We start from the raw sequence: 19659 nt of genomic DNA on the forward strand, positions 1-19659 counted from the left end.
GGCAAGCTGAAGGCCAGAGAGATCATGCCGCACAAGAGATGGCAGTGGCAGCCTGGAGAAGACCCACCACAGCCCTTCCCAGCCCTAGCTGTGTATTGATATCACCTTAATAACTTTCAAAAAGTCAAAAAACAAAAACCAAAATACTGATGCCTGGGCTCCAGACAAATCTGTATCTCAGGAGCTGGCCCTAGGCATCTACGTTTGGAAGCCCCCAGGTGATTTTCACAGCAGCCATGGCAGAGAACCACCTTTTTACAAAATCCGAGACTCCTGCTGTTATTCTCAGGTGGAGTACCGAAGAAGAAGGAGTGGCCTTTGGCGCTCTAGGGCAGGACTTAGGCTCTGGGCAATGTTGGACCCTCCAGGGGGCACATGAGGTCACTTTCTATCGGGCTTCCTCCTGGCTTGGCATGGAGCCAGAGGGACTTCTGCCGAGATGTTCAGGAAGCGTCATCCCTTCCTTGGGTAGTACTGTAGGAAGCTGGACCAGGTGGCATCTGAAGACCCTACTCCCACCCAAGGTCCCCAGAAGAACTTATCAGTGTCCAGGAGTGGGGGATGGGCTTGGAAGCTGCAGACTCTGGGTTCAAGTGTGACTCCTGCTGTGTTAGACTAGCAAGATTGACCCCAAGGTGCTTGTACTTCCCCAGGAAAATGGACATCAGACTGTTAGAAGCTGGAGTGCCACTCTCCCGCTTCATCCTATAAGAAGCAAAGTTCCCCCATCAATGTTAAAAATGGGTCATGGATCAGAGAGGCAGGAGGTCTGCCCAGCTCCCTGGCAACTGCATTCTGTCCCTGGCTGTGACAGGGGTCATGCAGGGAGGAGAGGTTGGACCCATGACCACTCACTCTCTCCATGAGGCTATGGGAGTCGGGCCACAGTTGGGAGGATCTGCAGCCAACATGAGAGTCAGCCTGTGGCTAGGGTGAGAGGCTGGTCTGTGGCCAAGTTACCTGTAGGTGAGTGTATCCTTACAGCCTCAACTGTGCAGCTCTACCTCTCAGCTAACAAGCCCTCTATCCATGTTAATAGAGACAAGCAGCTCTAAGTGTGTCTTTTACTTCTTCTCTAGTATCTGTGGCCACCTTGACTACGTTCTCTGCCCCGTCAAGGAGATGTGCTTAATGGCATTCCTTGGTCTCTTCTCCTCTTGCCCCCACCCCTCCTGCCGTGGACCACCCTGCCTCTACTGGTCCTCTTCAGAGACCGCCTTTCTTTGCTGGAATAAAGCTCTGTTTTGTCTGTCTCCTTGAGAGCTGAGGACAAACGGGCAATAATTTATGCTTCCACATAACATAAAGGAAAAAGCTCCATTATGCTATAAATTATCCTGTGAGGGGTGAAATGCTGGAGTGTGCACCAGACGCCAGTGGAAACCCCATTAGACAACAGGGTTCGGCTGCCGAGAAGTCCCCACAGAACTCCAGGCTGTCTTTCGTGTGCCGTGCGCCTGGTAAGGATAATGTAGCAGATCAAATGTATAATCAATTACCTGGGGAGATGGCTGAGCACTGCCGCCCCAGCAAAAGGTGACTTCTACTAGAGCCACAGTGTGTCCCAGGCTCCCGCTGGGATGCCTAATGCAGACTTACCAGCATGAGAGCTGAGGGTCAAGGGTCAGAGGGCCAGAGAGGGAGGCAGCAGGTGGTGTGGATATGGTCTCCAGACCCCTCACCTGTACTAAGTCTCCAGGGCTCAGCTATTGCCTAGCTGAGGGCCCCCACACCTGCAGAAAACAAGAGATGAGGGTACACGGGCCGTTCGTGGCCCCCAGGTTGGTGACAGTCCCCCAGTTCTAGTCCGGTTCCTCAAACATGCTGTAAGCCCCAGAGGGCACAGAGCCACCCCTGTGTCTTGGACAGCCAGCAGGGGGCTGGCTGCAGGTAGAGGGGATTCTGCCAGTAAGTCCAATTTCTGGTGTGGTGAGGATAGAGGACCTTGCAGCCTAGACCCTGGTGAAGAAAAGGCCTGGGGACTCATCAGGAAAGAGCTTACTTCTTTGGTTACCCAGGGGACTTCAAGAAAGCTGGGCTTTGGGTAGGGGGTGAGTGAGACTAGGGAGGGCCCCGTGAGGCACACCTGGGCTCCCTGGGCAATCAGGAATCCACAGGGGCCGTGGCATCTCAGCCATTCTCCTGTCCGAGCCCTGAACCAAAACCCTGGCCCTTGCAGAGCAATGGGGTTACTAGGCCTCTGCCCATTGTCTGTGCTAAGCTGGAGGCGTGGGGGAAGACGAAAAAGTGAGATACCCAGGTAGCGCCATCTTTTGTCAGAACGAGGGTGACCTGAGAGCTGGTCTACCTGGGTGTGAGTCCTGGCTTTCATCAGTGACGGGGTGTGTATTCTTGGGGAAGGCATTTAACTTCTCTGTGCCTCGGTTTCTTCAACTCTGCAGTGGAAATAATAAAATACTATCCCTGCATAGTGCTTATCTCAATGCCTGATCCTAGTGTGTTCCGGAAATGAGAACCAAGCTAATTTTATTATTGCTGCTGTTATAATCACCTCCTAGAGTCAGCAGGTCAGAGCTGCTGTTGTGGGCAGCAGAGCCACAAAGCCCTGGGGAAGGAGTTGGTCTGGCCAGTGCTTTCTGGGGACAGCAGAGGTTCTATGATGTGAGAGTTGGGTCCCACCAGCTGTTGTCATGAAGGGAGGGGGGTGACACTAAGACAGGATGCTGCCGCTGTGAATTAGGGAGCTAGACAGAGCCAAAGAACATGGTGGGCAGTGAGATGGGCACAGGAGAGCAACCCGGGTCTGAGTCCCAGGCCAAACTTCTCGTGATCAGAGGTGATGGTCCAAGCTTTGGGCCTTGAGGGAAGTGTTTAGAATATGGTAGATGAGAGAACAGAAAACGGAAAAGAGGAGTGTGTGTGTGTATGTGTGTGTGTGTGTGTGTGTGTGTGTGTGTGTGTGTGTCCCTCGTACCACATTCCCCTTCACACTCCCTGCTTTTGCACATGCTGCTCCCTGACCTGGGATGCCTGCTCCTTGCCTTTTCCACCTGGCAAACCCAGCCTTTCATCCTTCAGGGCCCAGCTGAAGCCTTTTAGACCTCTCTCCACCCCTCCCCCCATGCCCACAGAGCTCATCGCTTCGGGCTCTCTGTTCACACCATGGCTGATGCCCACTCATCTCCAGGGGACACTCGTTTCCTACTTTCTGAGGATTCTTGGAGTTCAGTGCCCTACAGATGTCTAGGACATGATCTCTGAGAAAAGAGAAGGAACAGCAAGTGCAAATGCCCTGGGCAGGGGTGTGCACGAAGTGTTCCTGAGCGAGCAGTGAGACCTAGGGAGACCTATGCGTCTGGAGCAGAGGGATGGAGGGATCAGGGGGGAAATGGAGTGTGGGGCGCCTGTGTACAGGTCACTAGAAGACTTGGGCTTGTTCTCAGTGAGATGGGAGACACTATGGGGTTTGACCAGGAGATAGGTGAGATCTGCCTGGGATTTAACAGACCCCTCTGGCTGCTGTGTGAAATGCAGATAGCAGGGTCCTGGGTGGGTGTCAGGAGACAGTGAGGAGGCCACTCTCATGGACTGGGCCTAACCCCGAAGCGTTTGGAAGGCAGAGCTGCCTGAAGGAATGCAAGTGGTGGGGAGAACACATCTAGTTTACCAGGGGACTAGATGGTTCTCCAGTCTCCTGCCTCCTCCCACCCCCAACATCAAACGGAGACTGTCTGGAGGGAGCTCTGCAGATCAAGACCTGGCACGGCCTCCCCGGGGGTCCAGATCCAGCTGAGGGTCCTCATTTGCATCCCTGGTGGAGGGGGAGCCCTACCTCAGCCCCCATCTCCAGCAGCCTTTGATCTGGTTTGATGTCTCCTTCAGCCTTCTTCCCAGGCAGGAAGGCTTTTATCCTGCTGAGGAGGCTCCCGCCCATCTGCGCCCCGGCTCTGGCTCTGACACAGTGTATGTTGTGGAGACAAAGTGGGGGCACAGCTCTTCTACTTACCGGTTCATATCATGCTGAGAACCCTCCTATGCTTGGCCTGCGACTCATGTCTCAGGTGAAGGGAATGGCTCTCAGGAGGGGAGCTGACCCTGTCACACAGCTGCAGAGACATCTGAATCCAGGCCCCTCACCCTGATGTGGATGACAATATCGGAAACTGCCCAAACCAACTGGAGAGTGAGCAGTTGTTGGGTTCCCAGGCATGAGAGGAGGGGCATGTGGAGCCCTGGCTCTGTCCACTGCTTCCCTACTTGAAAGGCAGGTCTGAGACTGTGTGCCGCCCACCTGGAGAATGAAGTAGGGCAAGGAGGAGGCAGAGGAGGCCTCTAGACTAGAGGTAGGGGTGTCAGCAATGTAGGAAATGGCACAGATTTAGATGCAATGATTGGGTTACTCTCAACTGGTCCCTTAGGAGCCATGGGTGTTTGACGAGTCTAGATCAGGAAAATTCATGAAATAGCATATAGTGGGGCTCAGTGACTTCAAGGGAAATATTTCTTGTTTTGGATCAATCCAGGTAGACCTCCTGGAGGAGGCTGGGGAGCATCTTAGTGGTCCCCCAAACATTGCCATTTGGTCAGGGGTAGGCAAAGGGAAGCCTGGCTTCTCAGGCTAGCCAGAGGAAGGCATGATTCAATGTCCCTAGGGGTCCTTTCCACACCCTGCGGTGCGGGGGTCGGGGTGAGGGTAGGGAGTGGGGCAGGCATCCCCATCCGCCAGCAGGCACTCCTATGGGTGAACAGTAGGAATGGCTATAACCAGCTTAAATGCATTTATTAAGCATCCACTCAGTGCATGGCTCTGTGCAACTCCCTCCCCCAACACACACACACACACACACAATCCACACAAAAAGCTCACATACATCAACTCACGTCATCTCCCAACAGCCCTCACAAGGGTGTGCAATTATTCTCTCCTTTTACAGATGAAGAAACAGAGGCCCAGGGAGGGTACATGACTGACCTAAGGTTGCAACAGGCAACCAGGATTTAACAAACAGCTTCAGTTATTATTTGGAAGATGCCACCCACCCAGCAACTCCTGTGGAGGCGGCGTGTGCCTCTCAGTCCCTTTGATTAAAGGTTTTCCCTGATCCATGGTGACATTAGGAAGAAGGAACAGGTCCTTTCCATTCAGATTCACTAACTGTGGACTCGGGGAAATCGAGGTCATCTATAGGGAGGGCAGATGGCCTCTAGATCCATGAGGCACCCAGAGAAGTCCCCTGGCCCCGCAGCCTAAGAGATGCCTGAGGGCCCTGCATAGGACAACTCTCAGCGCTCCAGGCTCTGCCAGCAGCTGAGGGCCAGGTGCATGGGGCGCGTGGGGTTCTGGGCTCTGCCACCAACCTGCCCACATCCAGGGCCAATAGCTGGAGAGCGGGAGAGAAGCCACAGCCCTCCTGGCCCCAGCCCCCATGGGTTCTCCCCAGCTCAGGTCTCCCTGCAAACCCTTCTTCAGCAGCTGGAGGGGAGAGAACGGTAAAAGTCTATTGCGGCAATAAAAGTCATTAACCATCTGAGCACTTGTCTACAGTGCCCCAGCAGCCGTCTATCCTTAAGCAGAAAATATTGTTTAATGCCGACGGTAATGAGTGAATCAAATTTTGAAAATTAAACGGGAATTTGAGCATTAGCTCCAGGACGCTGGCGTTTGGCAAGTCGAGCGGACGCTACCGCCACCCGCCTCGCCCTCCCTCAGGAGTCCTCCAACCCTGGGCAGCCAGCAAGACGCTACCTACCCGTCTGTGAGGGAGGGCCTAAGGCATCACCCTGAAATTTCCCTCGCAGGGGCCTATCCTAAACCTGCCGTGGGCGCCTTGCTTCTCTTTTTTCTGGGCTCTCCTTTGAAAGTGTAAATCCTCCAGCCAGAGCCCCATTCTGCCCTGACAGCCTGAATGAGTGAGCATAGAAACCTATTTCTTCAGAGGCAGAGCGGAGGAGAACTGAGACTCTGGCAACTAGATCCCACTGCTTTGTCATCGCACCTATTGCTTCCTGGAAGGCATCACCCAAAGCTTTTTAGAGGTTGGGACACTGGAGCTCAAACACAGTTCAATTGAGTTCTGGGAAAATAGGAGTCCGGAGGCCAGAGGAATGGGAAATGTGTATGTTCGTGGGCGAGGGAGAAGGCAAGCGGCCGTTGGAAAAGCAAAGTTAAACTTCTTGCAAGCCCCGCCACAGGCAGGGGCCACTTGGGAGCAGGTGAAAAGAGCCGCTGAAGGAGGCCCTTCCACTCCTCAGATTGTGTTCAAATTCTGTTGTGGGCCTGGAGGCCCCTGTATGTCCTCTGGAGAGCGGGAGAGAAGCCACAGCATTACTCCAGCCCACCTCCTCACCTCGCCACAGAAGCCTTCAGGATACATCCATGTCCCCCTCCCCTAAATGGCTCCTCTGGCCTGTGATCCAGAGCTATTGCATGTGACAAAGCAAGCCTGGCTGTCCTCTCCCATGGGAAGTGAGTGAGGGACTCCATGGCAGAGGCTCTGGGGCCAAAGAATGGCTACCCCAGGGATCTGAGAACTACGCACACTCCCACACACACCTGTTGGAAGAGAACCCCCCCAAAAGAGGAAACCCAGAAGGAAACCCAAGAATCATCTCAGATTCCCTGTTCAGCCAAATCACGGGTGCAAAATAAATGTTCAATAAACGCCTGCCGAAAGCATGACCAAGGGATAGACCCAAGAGGGATGACAGGTGCTCTGGTCCAGTCCCTCCTGAGGTCGCCATAAACACCTTCATCTGACAGAACTGGGTACTTTTCTCATCCATTATTTTATTGGCTTCTTCCATCCACAGCTCCTTGGTGGAGGGTGGGGGCCTGGGGACATAAACTATGCCCACTCTCCAGCAGTGGTGGCAGGACGTCTGGGCACAGTGAGCCAAGTCGCCTTCCTTGGGTTCAGGCTCCCCAGAACCCAAGGTGCTCCTTCACCCCGCCCCCAACCCCAGACACAGGCCCTCACATTTTAAAAGAGCGGGAAGGCAGCAGCAAGCGGGTTACAATGTTGAAAAATCAAGAGACTGGGTTTAGTCCGAACCCCAGATGTTTATCCTGAGCTCCCTCTGTGCCCCGAATTTCCTCATCTAAAAAAGGTGAGGCCCTTGGTATTTTCTGGGGTCCTTCCCAGCTCTGCCATTCTGTGGCCTTGTTCCTCCTAAGTAGGACACAGCAGCTCTAGGAGCCACTGTGTGATGGCCCTGAGGACCTTTGTCTTATTTGGGAACTTGTTTCTTGTGGATGTCCTGTCTCCCCATCTAGATGTGAGCTCCAGTGAGCAGACTCACCTTTCTTGTTTACTGCTTTAGAAGCAATGCTTGGAACAGTGTCTAACATAGAGAAGGTGCTCAGCAAGTAGTTGAATGATTGCAAGAGCCTGACAGCCAATGCTTTCCTGTGCCAGCCACTGTGCTCAGCCCTGGGAGTCAGAAGGTGAGCATAATGCAGCACCCTGCCCTACGCTGGGCTCTGCTGAGAGGAGGATACAGGGCTTCAGACCACCCTCCACTTGATCACCACATGTCCGGGCATCATGTGGCCTCGACGACCTCCCACCCAGCTCCACCCTGGCTCTGAGATCTTTCCTGTCTTCGTCTTCCTTCAAGGTGCCCTGTATGGCCCAGTTCCAGCAGTACCTAAATGAGAATCGCCTCAGAGGAACAGCAATCCACTCATACCCCAAGAGTGGGTTCAGGCTTAGGGCTCATGGGGGGAAGTGACAGCACCATAGCCTCACCATCACCCAGGGACAGGTGGGCTGTGGTCAGGGACTGCTGAGCCTGTCTCAAGAAGTAGGAGTCTGTGTCAATGGTGGGGTGTGGAACTGAGTCATTCTCTGAGACTCACTGGTATCAGATCCGAGATACCAGCCAAACGTTACCTATCATTGGTCACCTGACACAGCTTAAGTACAGTGCCTTGGGAAAGTGGCCACAGGGGGTGAGAAGATGGGGAGGTTGTGCATCTCAGCTGGTCAGCCACAGCCTAAGTGAAGTCCTGCCTATTACTTCAAGTGTTCTCCATCAGAGGTGGATCTCCTGACTTCTTCCCCAAATGACCTCTGTCTCCTCCTCGAATTAAGGCAAGGCAAACCAAGCGGGGAACGGTGCTCCATGTCCTCCTCTTCCTGAATAGAGTCACAGTAATGGTCATCACCGTTGTTATTACTGCTAGCCAGACTCTGTGCCTGCAGCATCTCCTGGAACCCTAGCACCCGCCACAGAAGGAGGGCCTAGTTATGCTCATTTTGTAGACCTAAAAACTGAGGTGGGGAGCAGTTGTACAGCTGAAGTACAGCGGCCCTGGGGTCTGAGCCAGGGGGCCTGAGCTGGAAGGAGATCCACCCTTAGACTCAGAGTCCTTCCAGCCGCTGATTTTAAAAGACAAGCCTTAGAATTGCTCGCCTAGTAACAAAAGCCAATTGGAAATGAAGAGGACACAAACTGAATCCATGTGAGGATTCTAGAAACAAACGAGCCTTTGCATTGGGTGGAGTCATTCAAGAACCCCCGGAGGAAGTGAGTCTGGAGCTAGGTTTCTTTGGTTTCTTGCGGCCTTCAGAGGTTAGTTGTAGTTTCCCTGGGAAAATCTAGACAAGTAACAAGAGGGGGAGCCTCACTCTCTTCACGTTTGGAAAGTTTTCAAGAAGGAAGGACTCAGGCCTAGCGCAAAGAACTAAGAACTGGGCAGTAAAGGGAGATTTCAGGGGGAGGGGAAGAAGGAATTAGCAAAAAAAAAAAAAAAAAAAAAACCTGGCAAAAGGGAAGTGGCTGGGTAGAAAGGCACGTGTGGATGAATTTTAATGCAATCAGAAAGCTGTCATGATGATAATAAAGGAATACATTCAGACGTCAGGAGAGAAGGCTCAGAGCTGAGGTCCCAGCATTTAAATCAGGCTCCGGCAGAGGAGGGGCCTTCTCTTCCCCTCCTTTTTCCTTCCCAGGGAGAAGAAATGTTTAAGTAGGAGGGCCTGGGATTAGCAGAAGGCGGTTTCCACTTCTTTTTCTTTCTGGAAATCCCATTAATTCGGAGCCTTTAAAAGGCATTGGGAATGGGGGAGCACTGCTCTGGGCCTGGAGAAGAGTTTCAATTACTCCACTAAAGGCTTTAAAAGCTCCCAGTTCATTTTATGTAAGTGTTGTTGCTGTTTCCAGTAGTTAAACATAAGCCCTTCTACCTTCTCTCCTCTGTCTCTGCCCTTTCCTACCCGTCTCTTCTCTTTGTTCTTTGTCTGTTTCTAATTCTTTCTCCTTCATCCGTGTCTGCCATTTTCCCTCCCTCTCTTCTCCTGACCCCAGCTCCTGCCATCCCTCCTCAGCTTCGCTCCTTTTATTCTCTCTCTCTCTCCCTTTCTCTTGGTTTCCTAGCTTGGAGTTGGTGAGCCCTGGAGATGAGGTAGTGGTGTGTCCAGCCCTGCCATGGCTGGAGAAGCCAGGTAGAGTAGCCCAGGCTGGGGCAGGCGGCGGGGTCAGGGCCCCGGGCCCGGAGCTTTGGCTGAAGCTTATCAGTTGTGGAGAGCAGGCTAGAGTGCCCTGACCCAGAACTGGTAAGAGGAAATGGCAGTGGTGCACTGCAGGGTATGGAAGGAGTTGGAACCCAGAGCCATCTCATCACTGAGAACTTGCCCAGTACTGAGTGCTCTGGGCTGAGCGGTACCAGTAGGGTAGTGGTTAGGCCTTCCTGAAGAGGAAGACTCTGGGGTGGCTTGTGAAGTAGTGCAGGGACCTGGAGGGTTTCTCTACTTTGTTCCAGCCCCTCAGCTCTATGTGAACTCCCCTGGCAGTGTGAGTAAGGGGGCAGGAGGTACCAACCACCCTGAATACAGAGAGACATGGTCTCAGAGTGCCCTTGCCTTCAGAGAAAATCATAAACACATGGCTGATTGCAGCTTTGAGAGGAGTGTGTGTGTGCATTTCTGCAGCCTTGGTTGTGTATGCCTGTGTGTGCCAGTCTTCAGTAGTTAACACATATCTAGTGAGTACCTGCTGAGTACTGTCACCACAGGCCCCCTGTTCCAATAACAATTTATTCCCAAAGTGAATGGTATAATACAACTGTTTATTATTCTCACGGATTCTGTGGATCAGAAATTCAGACAGGGCATGGCATGGAAGGCCTGTCTCTGTTCCAGGATGTCTGGGCCTCAGGCAGAAGACTCAAAGGCTAGGGGCTAGAATCATCTGAGGACTCATCCGTGTCTGGTGGTTGATGTTGACTGTCAGCTGGGGGCTTGGGTTCCTTTCTGTATGCACTCATGGTGTGGGCCGGTTGGGGGTTCTTCATAGCATGGTGGCTGGCTTCCACAAAGCATGTATCACCAAAAGAGAGAATTGAGTGGAAGCTGATCCTTTTTATGACCCCGCCTTGGAAGTGAGATGGCATCACTTCTAGAGCAGTCACAAGCCCTACTCAGATTCAAGGGTAGGGCACATAAACCCCACTGCTCAATGGGAGGCGTGAAGTCACATCAAAATAAGAGCTTGCAGAAAGGAAAGGAAAGGAAAGGAAGGGAAGAAAGAAAGAAAGAAAGAAGGAAAGAAAGAAAGAAAAGAATGAAAAAAGAGCTTGCAAGGTGGACAATCTTTTCAAAGTCACAAGTTGGTACAGACAACCCAATGTGACCTCTGTCACCCTAAGCACACAGCTGAGTTGTGTCAGCAAATCATTTGGTACTCAACACAAGTGTGGCGGGAGCTGCTGAGGGAGCCCAGTCTTCAGGAACAGGCTCTTCAAAAGTCCCCAGGGCTGAATTTGCAGCATGAACAAAAAAGAAGACCCAGAGCAAGGAGGGGGCACCAGATGGAGGCAAAAACACGTGAGACAGAAAAGAGAGGCGTCCCCACGAATGGCGTGAAGCATTCATTCATCCCATAACTCTGTCCTGAGGGCCTGCTATGTGCCAGGTACTGCTGCTCCAGTAAGGCCTGGTCTCTTCCGCAGGGAGCACACATTGAGGGAGGGATGGTGGCAGGAAGCTAGATAGAAACCAACTACACAGGCAAAGCAGTAAATAATTGTCCTTTGAAATTCAGGCCATGAGAGTGAGGGGCTGAGACAGAGATCAAGGAGAGGTGGAAGGAGGGGACTTGATGAGGAAGCAATAAAACTGAGACGTAGGAGAAAGAATCAGCCTTGTGATGTGGAGGATGAGGAGGGCAGAGGGAACAGCATATGCAAAGGCCCTGTGGCAGATTTGCCTGTTGTGAGTTAATTTTTGGCATTTGTGAGAGAAGGTGGTTGAGGAAGATATTGTGTGTCTAAGAGGAGGAAAGAGGGATCTCAGGGCTGCGTGAACGATCCGTTTGTCCTAAGCAAGCGGCCAGACGAGTGGCCTTGCTCCCTCACTGGGTGGCTTGCCCTTTAGGCAGGAGGGGGCAGAGTCGCTGCAATCCCAATCCCGCTTGACCCAACCCCTTCTCCCTCATCTTCCCAGCGGGCTATGCCCCACCCTCGCCCCCATCTTCTCCCTGAGACCCCGCCATCGCCATCGCTTCTGCTCAGTTTCTTCTCTCCCAAAACCCTTCTCCTCCCGCCGTGCCTTGTTCACCCCGGGCCTGCCCACGCGCCGCCTGGCCCTCGGCCCGGGTAAGCATCTCCTAATTTTGTTCCAGAAGATAGAAAACTCTTCGTGGGTATGCTCAACAAGCAGCAGTCTGAGGACGACGTGCGCCGCCTCTTCGAAGCCTTCGGGAATATAGAGGAGTGCACCATCCTGCGCGGGCCCGACGGCAACAGCAAGGGTGAGTGGGGGCGGGGCGGGAGCGCGGGGTGGGGCGGGAGTGAGCCGGGTGGGGTCTCCCCCGCGCCTGTCTGCTGGCGGAGGGCGCAGCCGCCGAGAGCTGGCCGGGACCCTCAAGCCAGGAAGGGATGCCTGGAAGGGACTAGGCAGTCGAGTCTGTGGGTAAGGAAGGGTCGCGATGCAAGTCCAGACAGGGACGGGGAGACTTAGGGTACTTTTAAATCTCCGGCCCGTCCGGGTCTTTCTCTGTCTCTGCGTTTCTCGGTGTCTCTTTTTCTCTCGGTCTTTCTGTCTCACCTGCTCTGCTTTCTTCTGGGATGCACCCTGTCCCCTCGGTCGCTTCCGTGCCCCGCCTCACAGTCCCCGCGCTTCCCTGGCCTTCCTCTGAGCCCTTGGACCCTGGCTCAGCCTTTCCTGTCCCCGCAGGGTGCGCCTTTGTGAAGTACTCTTCTCACGCTGAGGCGCAAGCCGCCATCAACGCGCTGCACGGCAGCCAGACCATGCCGGTGAGTGAGGCCACCCCTGGGCGGGGCGGGGACGGAGTTAGTGGCGGACCGACACCCCAGCCCAACCCAGCGCACCAGCAGCGCCCCCTCTCGCCCTTGTGCTCGGTCCTTACAGTGACAAACGCGTGCCGCGCTCACAACTTCCCCGTGAGATAGGAAAACATTACCATTATCCCATTTCTCAGTTAAGGACACTGAGGCCCAGAGATGTTAAGGAACTGGCTCGCGGTCACCCAGACAGAAAACGCCCACGGTGGAATTAAGACCCCAGACTCCTGGGCTAGCACCGGTGTGGGCCCCCCACCCCCCACTAGCGCCCTACGGAGAGGAAAGGGTGGGCCTAGGTCAAGGGCACAGACAGCTAGCTGGACGGCTGGGAGCGGAAGCGGCTAGGGCAGGTGGGCCTCACGCGCAGTCCCGGCTTCAGGGAGCCTCATCCAGTCTGGTGGTCAAGTTCGCCGACACCGACAAGGAGCGCACGATGCGGCGAATGCAGCAGATGGCTGGCCAGATGGGCATGTTCAACCCCATGGCCATCCCGTTCGGGGCCTACGGTGCCTACGCACAGGCAGTAAGTGGGGGCGTGAACGGGTGGGGGGCAGCGGTTCTCTAGCTAACTCTGCTTAGAACCCCACATCACGGACACTTAACTGCTGAGGGAAGCCCTATTCTTGGCCCAGAAAATACTGCTCTAGCCCTGGGGAGTGAAGAGTGGTCGGAAATGAACCCAGGAAGTGGAAGCCAGAGGGGGTTAAGAGAAGGCTGGTCCAATCTAGGGTGGCTGCCAGGAGGAGGTGGGTTGCTGTCCTGCTTTTTAAGGAGGGGAGCTGGAGAGAAAGCCTCTAGCCAGGCCAGCAAAGTGGATTACCCTGAATGCTCTCCTTCTAGTCAAATCCTAGGAAGCACCAATTGGAAGGAGGGAGAGAAGTTTAGGTGTTTGGTTTTCACCACCCCACCCCTGTCCCCACTCATGGAAGGGTGTCCTCAGACCTCTGGTCACTCCTGGCAAGGGTCCTGTGAGGTTCCCCAAAGCCCATCACAGCCATGTATCCCCTGCCATTCTCCCAGGCCCTGCCTGGCCCACCGACTTCTTTCTCATTGGGGCCTGCTCTGCCAGCATCTCTCCTAAGCTGTCTCCCAGACATGTAGCCACAACCCCCACATGGGTGGTACTGAGGTAGGCCAGGGTTCTGGTTCTAAAAATGCAAGCTCACCTCATTCCTTCAGCAGTATCCAAATTTAGCCAGTTTTAACAACCTCTCCAGTCCCCACTCACTTTTGTAAGAACATTTGGACAGAAATCCATGCTAAGTTAATTCTGCAGAGGCTCATCTAACGTGTCTCTAGAGCTTTGGGTGTCACATCTCCATGAATGACAGGCCTTCACAGGGCTGACCTGGCACCCATGGAGCCAGTCCCCTTCCTTGACTCTTTACAACAACTTTAGAGTCCTTGATAATCCTCTGCTACTTTCGAATAGTTACCTCTCAGGAGTGGTTTCTAATAGCCATTGAGAACTAGGGCAGGAATCGGGGAGACATCAGGATTCTCTGGGGGTGGGGGTGGGGGATGTGTCTCAGCTCCCTGGAGTTCAGGGCCTGGGAGGCTGGTGTCCAAGAGCTGAGCCCCCTGGTGGTGGGGTGGGCTGCCCCCCTGGAAGCGCATGATATTTTTTCCACTCCCTCTGCCCCAGCTGATGCAACAGCAAGCGGCACTAATGGCATCAGTCGCACAGGGTGGCTACCTGAACCCCATGGCTGCCTTCGCCGCCGCCCAGATGCAGCAGATGGCGGCCCTCAACATGAACGGCTTGGCAGCCGCGCCCATGACCCCAACCTCAGGTGAGCTGGCAGATACCAACACAGGACACGGCCCAGCAGGAGAGCAACTAGACCCAGGCTGGACCTTCTGTGTGGCCAATTTTGGCTATCAATGGACCATCCTGTGGCGAGATTACATGGCGTCTGGGCTCAAGCAGGCCTCATCCTTTGTCAGTCTGTCTCAAAAATGTTCTAATCCCTAGGGACCCAAGGGAGGATGGGATGTGAGCCCCATCCAGTCCATGATGTGATTTCAGGGTGGTGGGAATTTCACTCAAGTCATTTTTTTTTTTGAAATTGACATGAACACATCTCCCTTTGAGGTCCGAGGGGAGAAGAGTTTTGGCCATTCTGTAGCCTTGTTTGGTCCCTGGCCCAAACAGAGGAAGAGTCCATTTTTAATTTCCCTTTAACCCAATGTAGAATCACTGGCTTTTTCCAAGACAACTATGCAACAAGCAAGAGAGAACCACAGTTGTTGAAGGACAGGGAGGTTGGAAAGAGTTTTGCTCATGAAGCGTGTTTTTAATTGGATCTTGGTTATTGTCTAGTTCAGTGATTCTCAACCGGGACAATTTGGTGCCCCCAACCCCAATATCTGACAATATCCTGAAACATTTTTGTTTTTCACAACTTGGAGAGGGGGATGTTATTGTAATCCAGTAGGTAGAGGCCAGGGATGCTGCTAAACATCCAACAATGCACAGAACAGTGCCCCCCACCCCCATACACACACAACAAGGAAATGTCTGGCTACAAATGTCAATAGTATCAAAGTTGAGAAAACCTCTAGTCCCAAGGGATGGACCAACATGCAAGGCTCTCATTCACCAAGCTTCCTTTGCTCTTTGCACCCAAGTCATAGCAGCAGCCTTCATGACACCCAGGAGCTATTTCTTTCCCAGATAAAAGCCATAGAAAAAGAAGACTGTGCCATCTTCAGGCCCAACTTGAGCACTACCCCACAGCTCTGGTCTCCAACTTAGGGACACTTCTGAGCCCAGGCCAGCCTGAGGTCCCTATCCACAAAGAGACCCTGCTTTTTACACAAAGAGGAAGGCCCTTTCCAGCCTCTGGAGCCTCAGTACAATCACCCAGCCACACCTTGGGTTACATTCACCTCACATAGGGAGGACACAGGGCATTGTCATTGTCATGTGACCCATATTTACCCTCGTGGAGATGAGCATCACCATTACTTCAACTGGAGGAGGTCAAGGCGTCTACTTTGTGTATGGATAAGGCTGAGACTGGACTCTGTAAAGTCCTTTCTCCCTCATTGCAGGGGAACTCCAGAATTAAGACCTCCTCCACCTAAGTAGCAAAACTCCTTCCTGGGGAGACAGATCAGCCCCTCAGTGATCCAGACAAGAGAGCAGAGCCAGCAACTTAGAAACCCCTTGGTGGCTAAACAAGGACCAGCCCATCCTGACTTAGCTGGGGTGAGCAAGAACTACTGAAAAAGACTAAAGGAAGACCAAGTGTGATCAAAGTCAAGGGCACTGAGAATAGTCTATGTGCTGTACTTCCAAGGCTGAGTGGTCAGTGGTCAAGGAAGTCTTCAATGGGTAGGTGGAATTTGGACTTTGCCTTGAAAGATGGGTACAGTTGAAATGAGTGGAATCATTCTATGCAGAAAGACAATCCAAGGCATGATTCACAGACAAGACTGAATCTGTGTGTGAGATCCAAGTCTATCCCCAGGCCCTTGGAACCAGGAGGTGCAGCTCCATGAGTTGTCTTTCTTCACCTTTGTTCTGCTTGCTTCCCCTCCTCCTCCACCCCTTTCAACCTCTGGAACCAGGTGGCAGCACCCCTCCGGGCATCACTGCACCAGCCGTGCCTAGCATCCCATCCCCCATTGGGGTGAACGGCTTCACCGGCCTCCCCCCACAGGCCAATGGGCAGCCTGCTGCAGAAGCTGTGTTTGCCAATGGCATCCATCCCTACCCAGGTAAGCACATCTGGCAGCCCTTCCTTACCCATGCAGCACACTCTTCATTCATTCTATCCTTGCCCTTGCCGTTATAACAGAGAATGTGTGTCTCCTGCCCTCCATCCATTCCTTAGCGGAACCCCAAATATGATCAGGGAGAACCAGCTTTCTGTCTTCTCTCAGGGAGCTTCTGGTGGGAGAGACCAAATTTCCATCCTTGAAGAGGTGTTAGTCTGATAGGTGAGAAAGAACCGCACTCCTGGGACTCCCTCAGGGGAGAAAAAGAGAATAGATGTAATGTTACAACCAAGTAGAGAAGTTAGTAACTGCAAATTAATAGTGAATTTGACCCACAATAAATGAGGGGGTAGAAGCTTGAAGAATAATTATATTTAGTGTTAAACAGGAAAAGACTCTTTCGGGAAGGAGTGGGAGGTGTATACATTGGCATTCTGGCAGGGACATACCAGTTTGGTTCCTTGGTTCACACAAAACCCCGGTCAGCACTTCGGACAGAGGATCAGGACCTCGGACAGCTCCCAGGCCCCGCTTTCATGAATGATGGCACACAGGAAGATCCAGGAGGCCCATTCCTAATTAACTTTGTTCCTCTCGAACTTAGCAATTCTCCCATGTGCTCCTGTCTCTGGTCTTGAGGATGGAGTGACAGAGCAGGAAAGCTGAGCTCGAAGCCCTAGAGTAAACCAGCAAGGGGCAGTGTATTAGGGATGTAAAAAGTGCTGTCCTCTTCCCCAGAGGGCAGATGATGAGGTTACAGAGTCCCCGTAATTATGATTACGTGCCAGTGTGTGCTGGATGAAAGAGGGGACGGGGCAAGAAGGAGAGCAGGATGTGAGCCAGTCTCCTGGGAGGTAAAGTCTAGTCAGGAACACAGTATACATTGACCGAATGTTGAAACAATAAGCAAAATGGAGTTTGATCAAGAGTGAATGCTCTCCAACTTGAGGTACTAAAGAATTCAAATGAAGGGAGAGTTCTGTAGGCTGAAGAAGCCCAACAGAGCTATCCTGACAGGAGGCTCAGATTGGACTTTAAGAGATGGGTAGGGCCTGGAGAGAGGAGGGTGAACATGGAGCAGCTGTCCTGGAGGCCCAGAAAGAGGAAGAGGGGATGGTGAGGAGGTTGGCCTCACAAGGGCAGAAGAGGTCAGCCTGATGTGACTCAGCAGTGGAGGGTAGAGTAGTGCTTCCCACTCTGGTTGCCCATCAGAATCCACTGTGTGGCTTTGTAAAACTTCAGAAGCCCAGAGATTCTGATTTCAATGTCTGGAATGAGGCCCAGATATCCAGAGAATATACAAGTTCTAGCAGCAGCAGAGTACAAGGTCATTGTGCTAGAGAAAAATAGAGGAGAATGTCCTGACCTTGAACTTGGAGTTGTCCTTGATCTCGTCCCAGTGCTTGCTTCTCAACTCACCTCTCAGTTCATAGAGAAAAGGCCAGAGAAGCCTAGAGAGAATCAGTAGGGCCCAGAGGGTCTGGAGTGTTGTTTCAGAATGAAGACTCCAGGATGGCAAGAGAGACCGAGCAGGGGCTTGGCAAGCTGGATGTGGGAGAGAGCCTACCAATCTCAAGTTCCTGGGCTCCTCCTGCCTCAGGCTCCTGGGCTGGGAGATACAGTCCCCAGCACATCTGGGTGGTTTCATTTCCCCCCTCCTCCATGCCCACAAGCCCATCTGGAGCCATGGATTTTGACAAACCTGTTCCTTCCCACCTCCACCAGCATCTGTGAGCTATTTTACTCATGGAATTTGGAAATGCTATGTTCCCCCATTTGTAACAATCTGCCACATTCTATAAACAATTCCCTGCCAGAGCAGGAGGGAGGGATGGAGGAAAGGAAAGGAGAAAAGTAGTACATTAGAAAAATTAATTTACCATCTTTGAATGCGAAGTTTGGAGCCACTATAATGAGCGAGATCCTTCAAAATGTTCATCCTTTGGCAGTTACTAATGAGGTCATTAAGCAGAGAAGTAGAGAGGGGTCTCAGGAATGCCTTTCTCCACTTCCTAGCCCCAGGTAGCTTCTTCATTCTCTCCTCTTGCTTATCGAGACCATGTTGGAAGCACACAGTGTGGCCTTTACTGCCACATAACACCCCTGAAGGGGTGGCTCTCACAAACGTTAAGGACCATTCACTCATTCTTTATGTCACAGTATTGCTGAGCACTCGCTATGATCCTGGCACTGTGCCAGGTGGGGGCTCTCATGTAAATTGTTCAGGTTTTATTTTAAACAGTGCACCAAATTGTGCCCAGAGGAAGAGAACCTTTTTTCTAATTTGCATGAAGGTACTAGGTGGTTGAGTAGCTGGGGAGACCAAGGGACAAGCTGGATGTGGCTCTCCCTCCAGAGAGCTGAGGCTGGTAGAGGGGTCGGAGAGAGGAAGCAGCAGGAAGGAGGAAGAGGCCCACCTTACTGAGCAGCACCACCACCTCAGCACAGGGAGCTCCTGGCTTCAGTCTCCACCATCGGGGCAATAGAGGGATCGGGGTAGGATAGGGTCAGGCCAGGGCCTGCATCCTGACCTGTCTTCAGCTCCGCCTCTGAGCCGTGCCCTGGCCCAGCTCCTCTGCTGTCATCTGCACTGTCTCTGAAGATCTCTGCCACAGGATTTCCTTTGGTTCCTCTGAGGCCCAGGTGCTATTGTTCTAGTGGGACTTTACTGAGGTTTAGAAACAAGAGCTCAAAAGAGAAGTTTGAGGATTCAGCCTCGTCTACAGACCCAAAGTCTGGCTCTGCCTGTTAGCTTGGCAGGCCTAGGTCACCAGGCAAATAAGCCTAGATGGTTTTCTTTCTGCCTCCCTTTGTTATCCAGTTTGCCCTAAACATACTATGGCTAGATGTGTCTTCATCCACCTCCCTGGCCCAGTCCCATGGCAGTCATCACTAGCTGTGGTCACCAAAGGCAGTACCCACCATTGGCCCATGCACCAGGCTTTTGCTCACAGCTTCTGCAGACACAGCAGAGGCAATAAGTGAACTAAGCCTTTCTCAAGTCCAAATGCTCTAAGTTGCTTGCCAAAGTATCAGCACAAGGGTTTTCTCCTTGCACTAGGCAGTAGACATCCCAGAGTCACGAATTTGTGTGGGAGGGAGGTCCTTGGTCTGCTTGTTCTTCAGTTTCTGTGGGCACCACCCTTCTCCCAGCCCATGGGGGCATACCTCATTTGTGTGGCCAGTCCCTACTGAGGGTGACTTGGCCATGGCCTAGGAATAGAAGCCTCCATGCTTTTTGCAAACTCTCTAAGAATAAGGGATGGGGTCCCTCTGAGCAGGCGTGGGTGGCCTGGGAGGACAGAGTGGCAGAGTGAGGCCTCCTGTGCCCTGTCTTTCACTCAGCTGGGATATGCCCCCGCCTTCTGCTGAGGACAAGTGAGAATGAGATCACTCTTCTGACAGTGTCTTGCCCATTTTCCCACTTTCCCACAGCCCTTCTCCATGGCCAGTTCCCTCGTGTGTCTCCATGAAGCCCCTCATGGCAAAGCCTCCTCTGCCATCTCTTTCCCAGCCCTTCTTAGCCTTCTGCATGAACCACCCATCTTACCTCACCTCACACCAGCTACAGCCTGCATCTGCCAGCCAGGGTGGGCAACCTCCACTCTATTTAAAGGGCCTTGGACTGAGGAAGAGGGAGCCCCAACAGAGTCCAGGCACTCAGGGTT

The 19659-nt window shown here is 52.8% G+C and overlaps 1 protein-coding gene across 50 annotated transcripts in view; it reads left to right on the forward strand.

Moving 5' to 3' along the window:
- CELF4 (CUGBP Elav-like family member 4) overlaps window positions 1–19659 on the forward strand; it is a 306214-nt gene that overhangs the window by 265055 nt on the left and 21500 nt on the right. For 24 of the 50 annotated variants that reach the window (XR_002780761.1, XR_002780781.1, XR_002780799.1 and 21 more), the window contains exons 4-8: window positions 11587–11712; window positions 12138–12217; window positions 12645–12788; window positions 13911–14058; window positions 15842–15991. Coding sequence is in view for 44 of the 50 variants with exons in the window: in XM_023531422.1 (XP_023387190.1) it covers window positions 11587–11712; window positions 12138–12217; window positions 12645–12788; window positions 13911–14058; window positions 15842–15991 (648 nt within the window). In the remaining 6 variants the exon portion in view is untranslated. Of the gene's footprint in view, window positions 1–11583; window positions 11713–12137; window positions 12218–12644; window positions 12789–13910; window positions 14059–15841; window positions 15992–19659 lie in introns of all 50 variants that reach the window. The other 26 variants (XR_002780759.1, XR_002780762.1, XR_002780780.1 and 23 more) reach the window with 3 other exon arrangements.

Source organism: Pteropus vampyrus, unplaced genomic scaffold, assembly GCF_000151845.1.
Source record: "Pteropus vampyrus isolate Shadow unplaced genomic scaffold, Pvam_2.0 Scaffold3, whole genome shotgun sequence".
Taxonomy (NCBI): domain Eukaryota; kingdom Metazoa; phylum Chordata; class Mammalia; order Chiroptera; family Pteropodidae; genus Pteropus; species Pteropus vampyrus.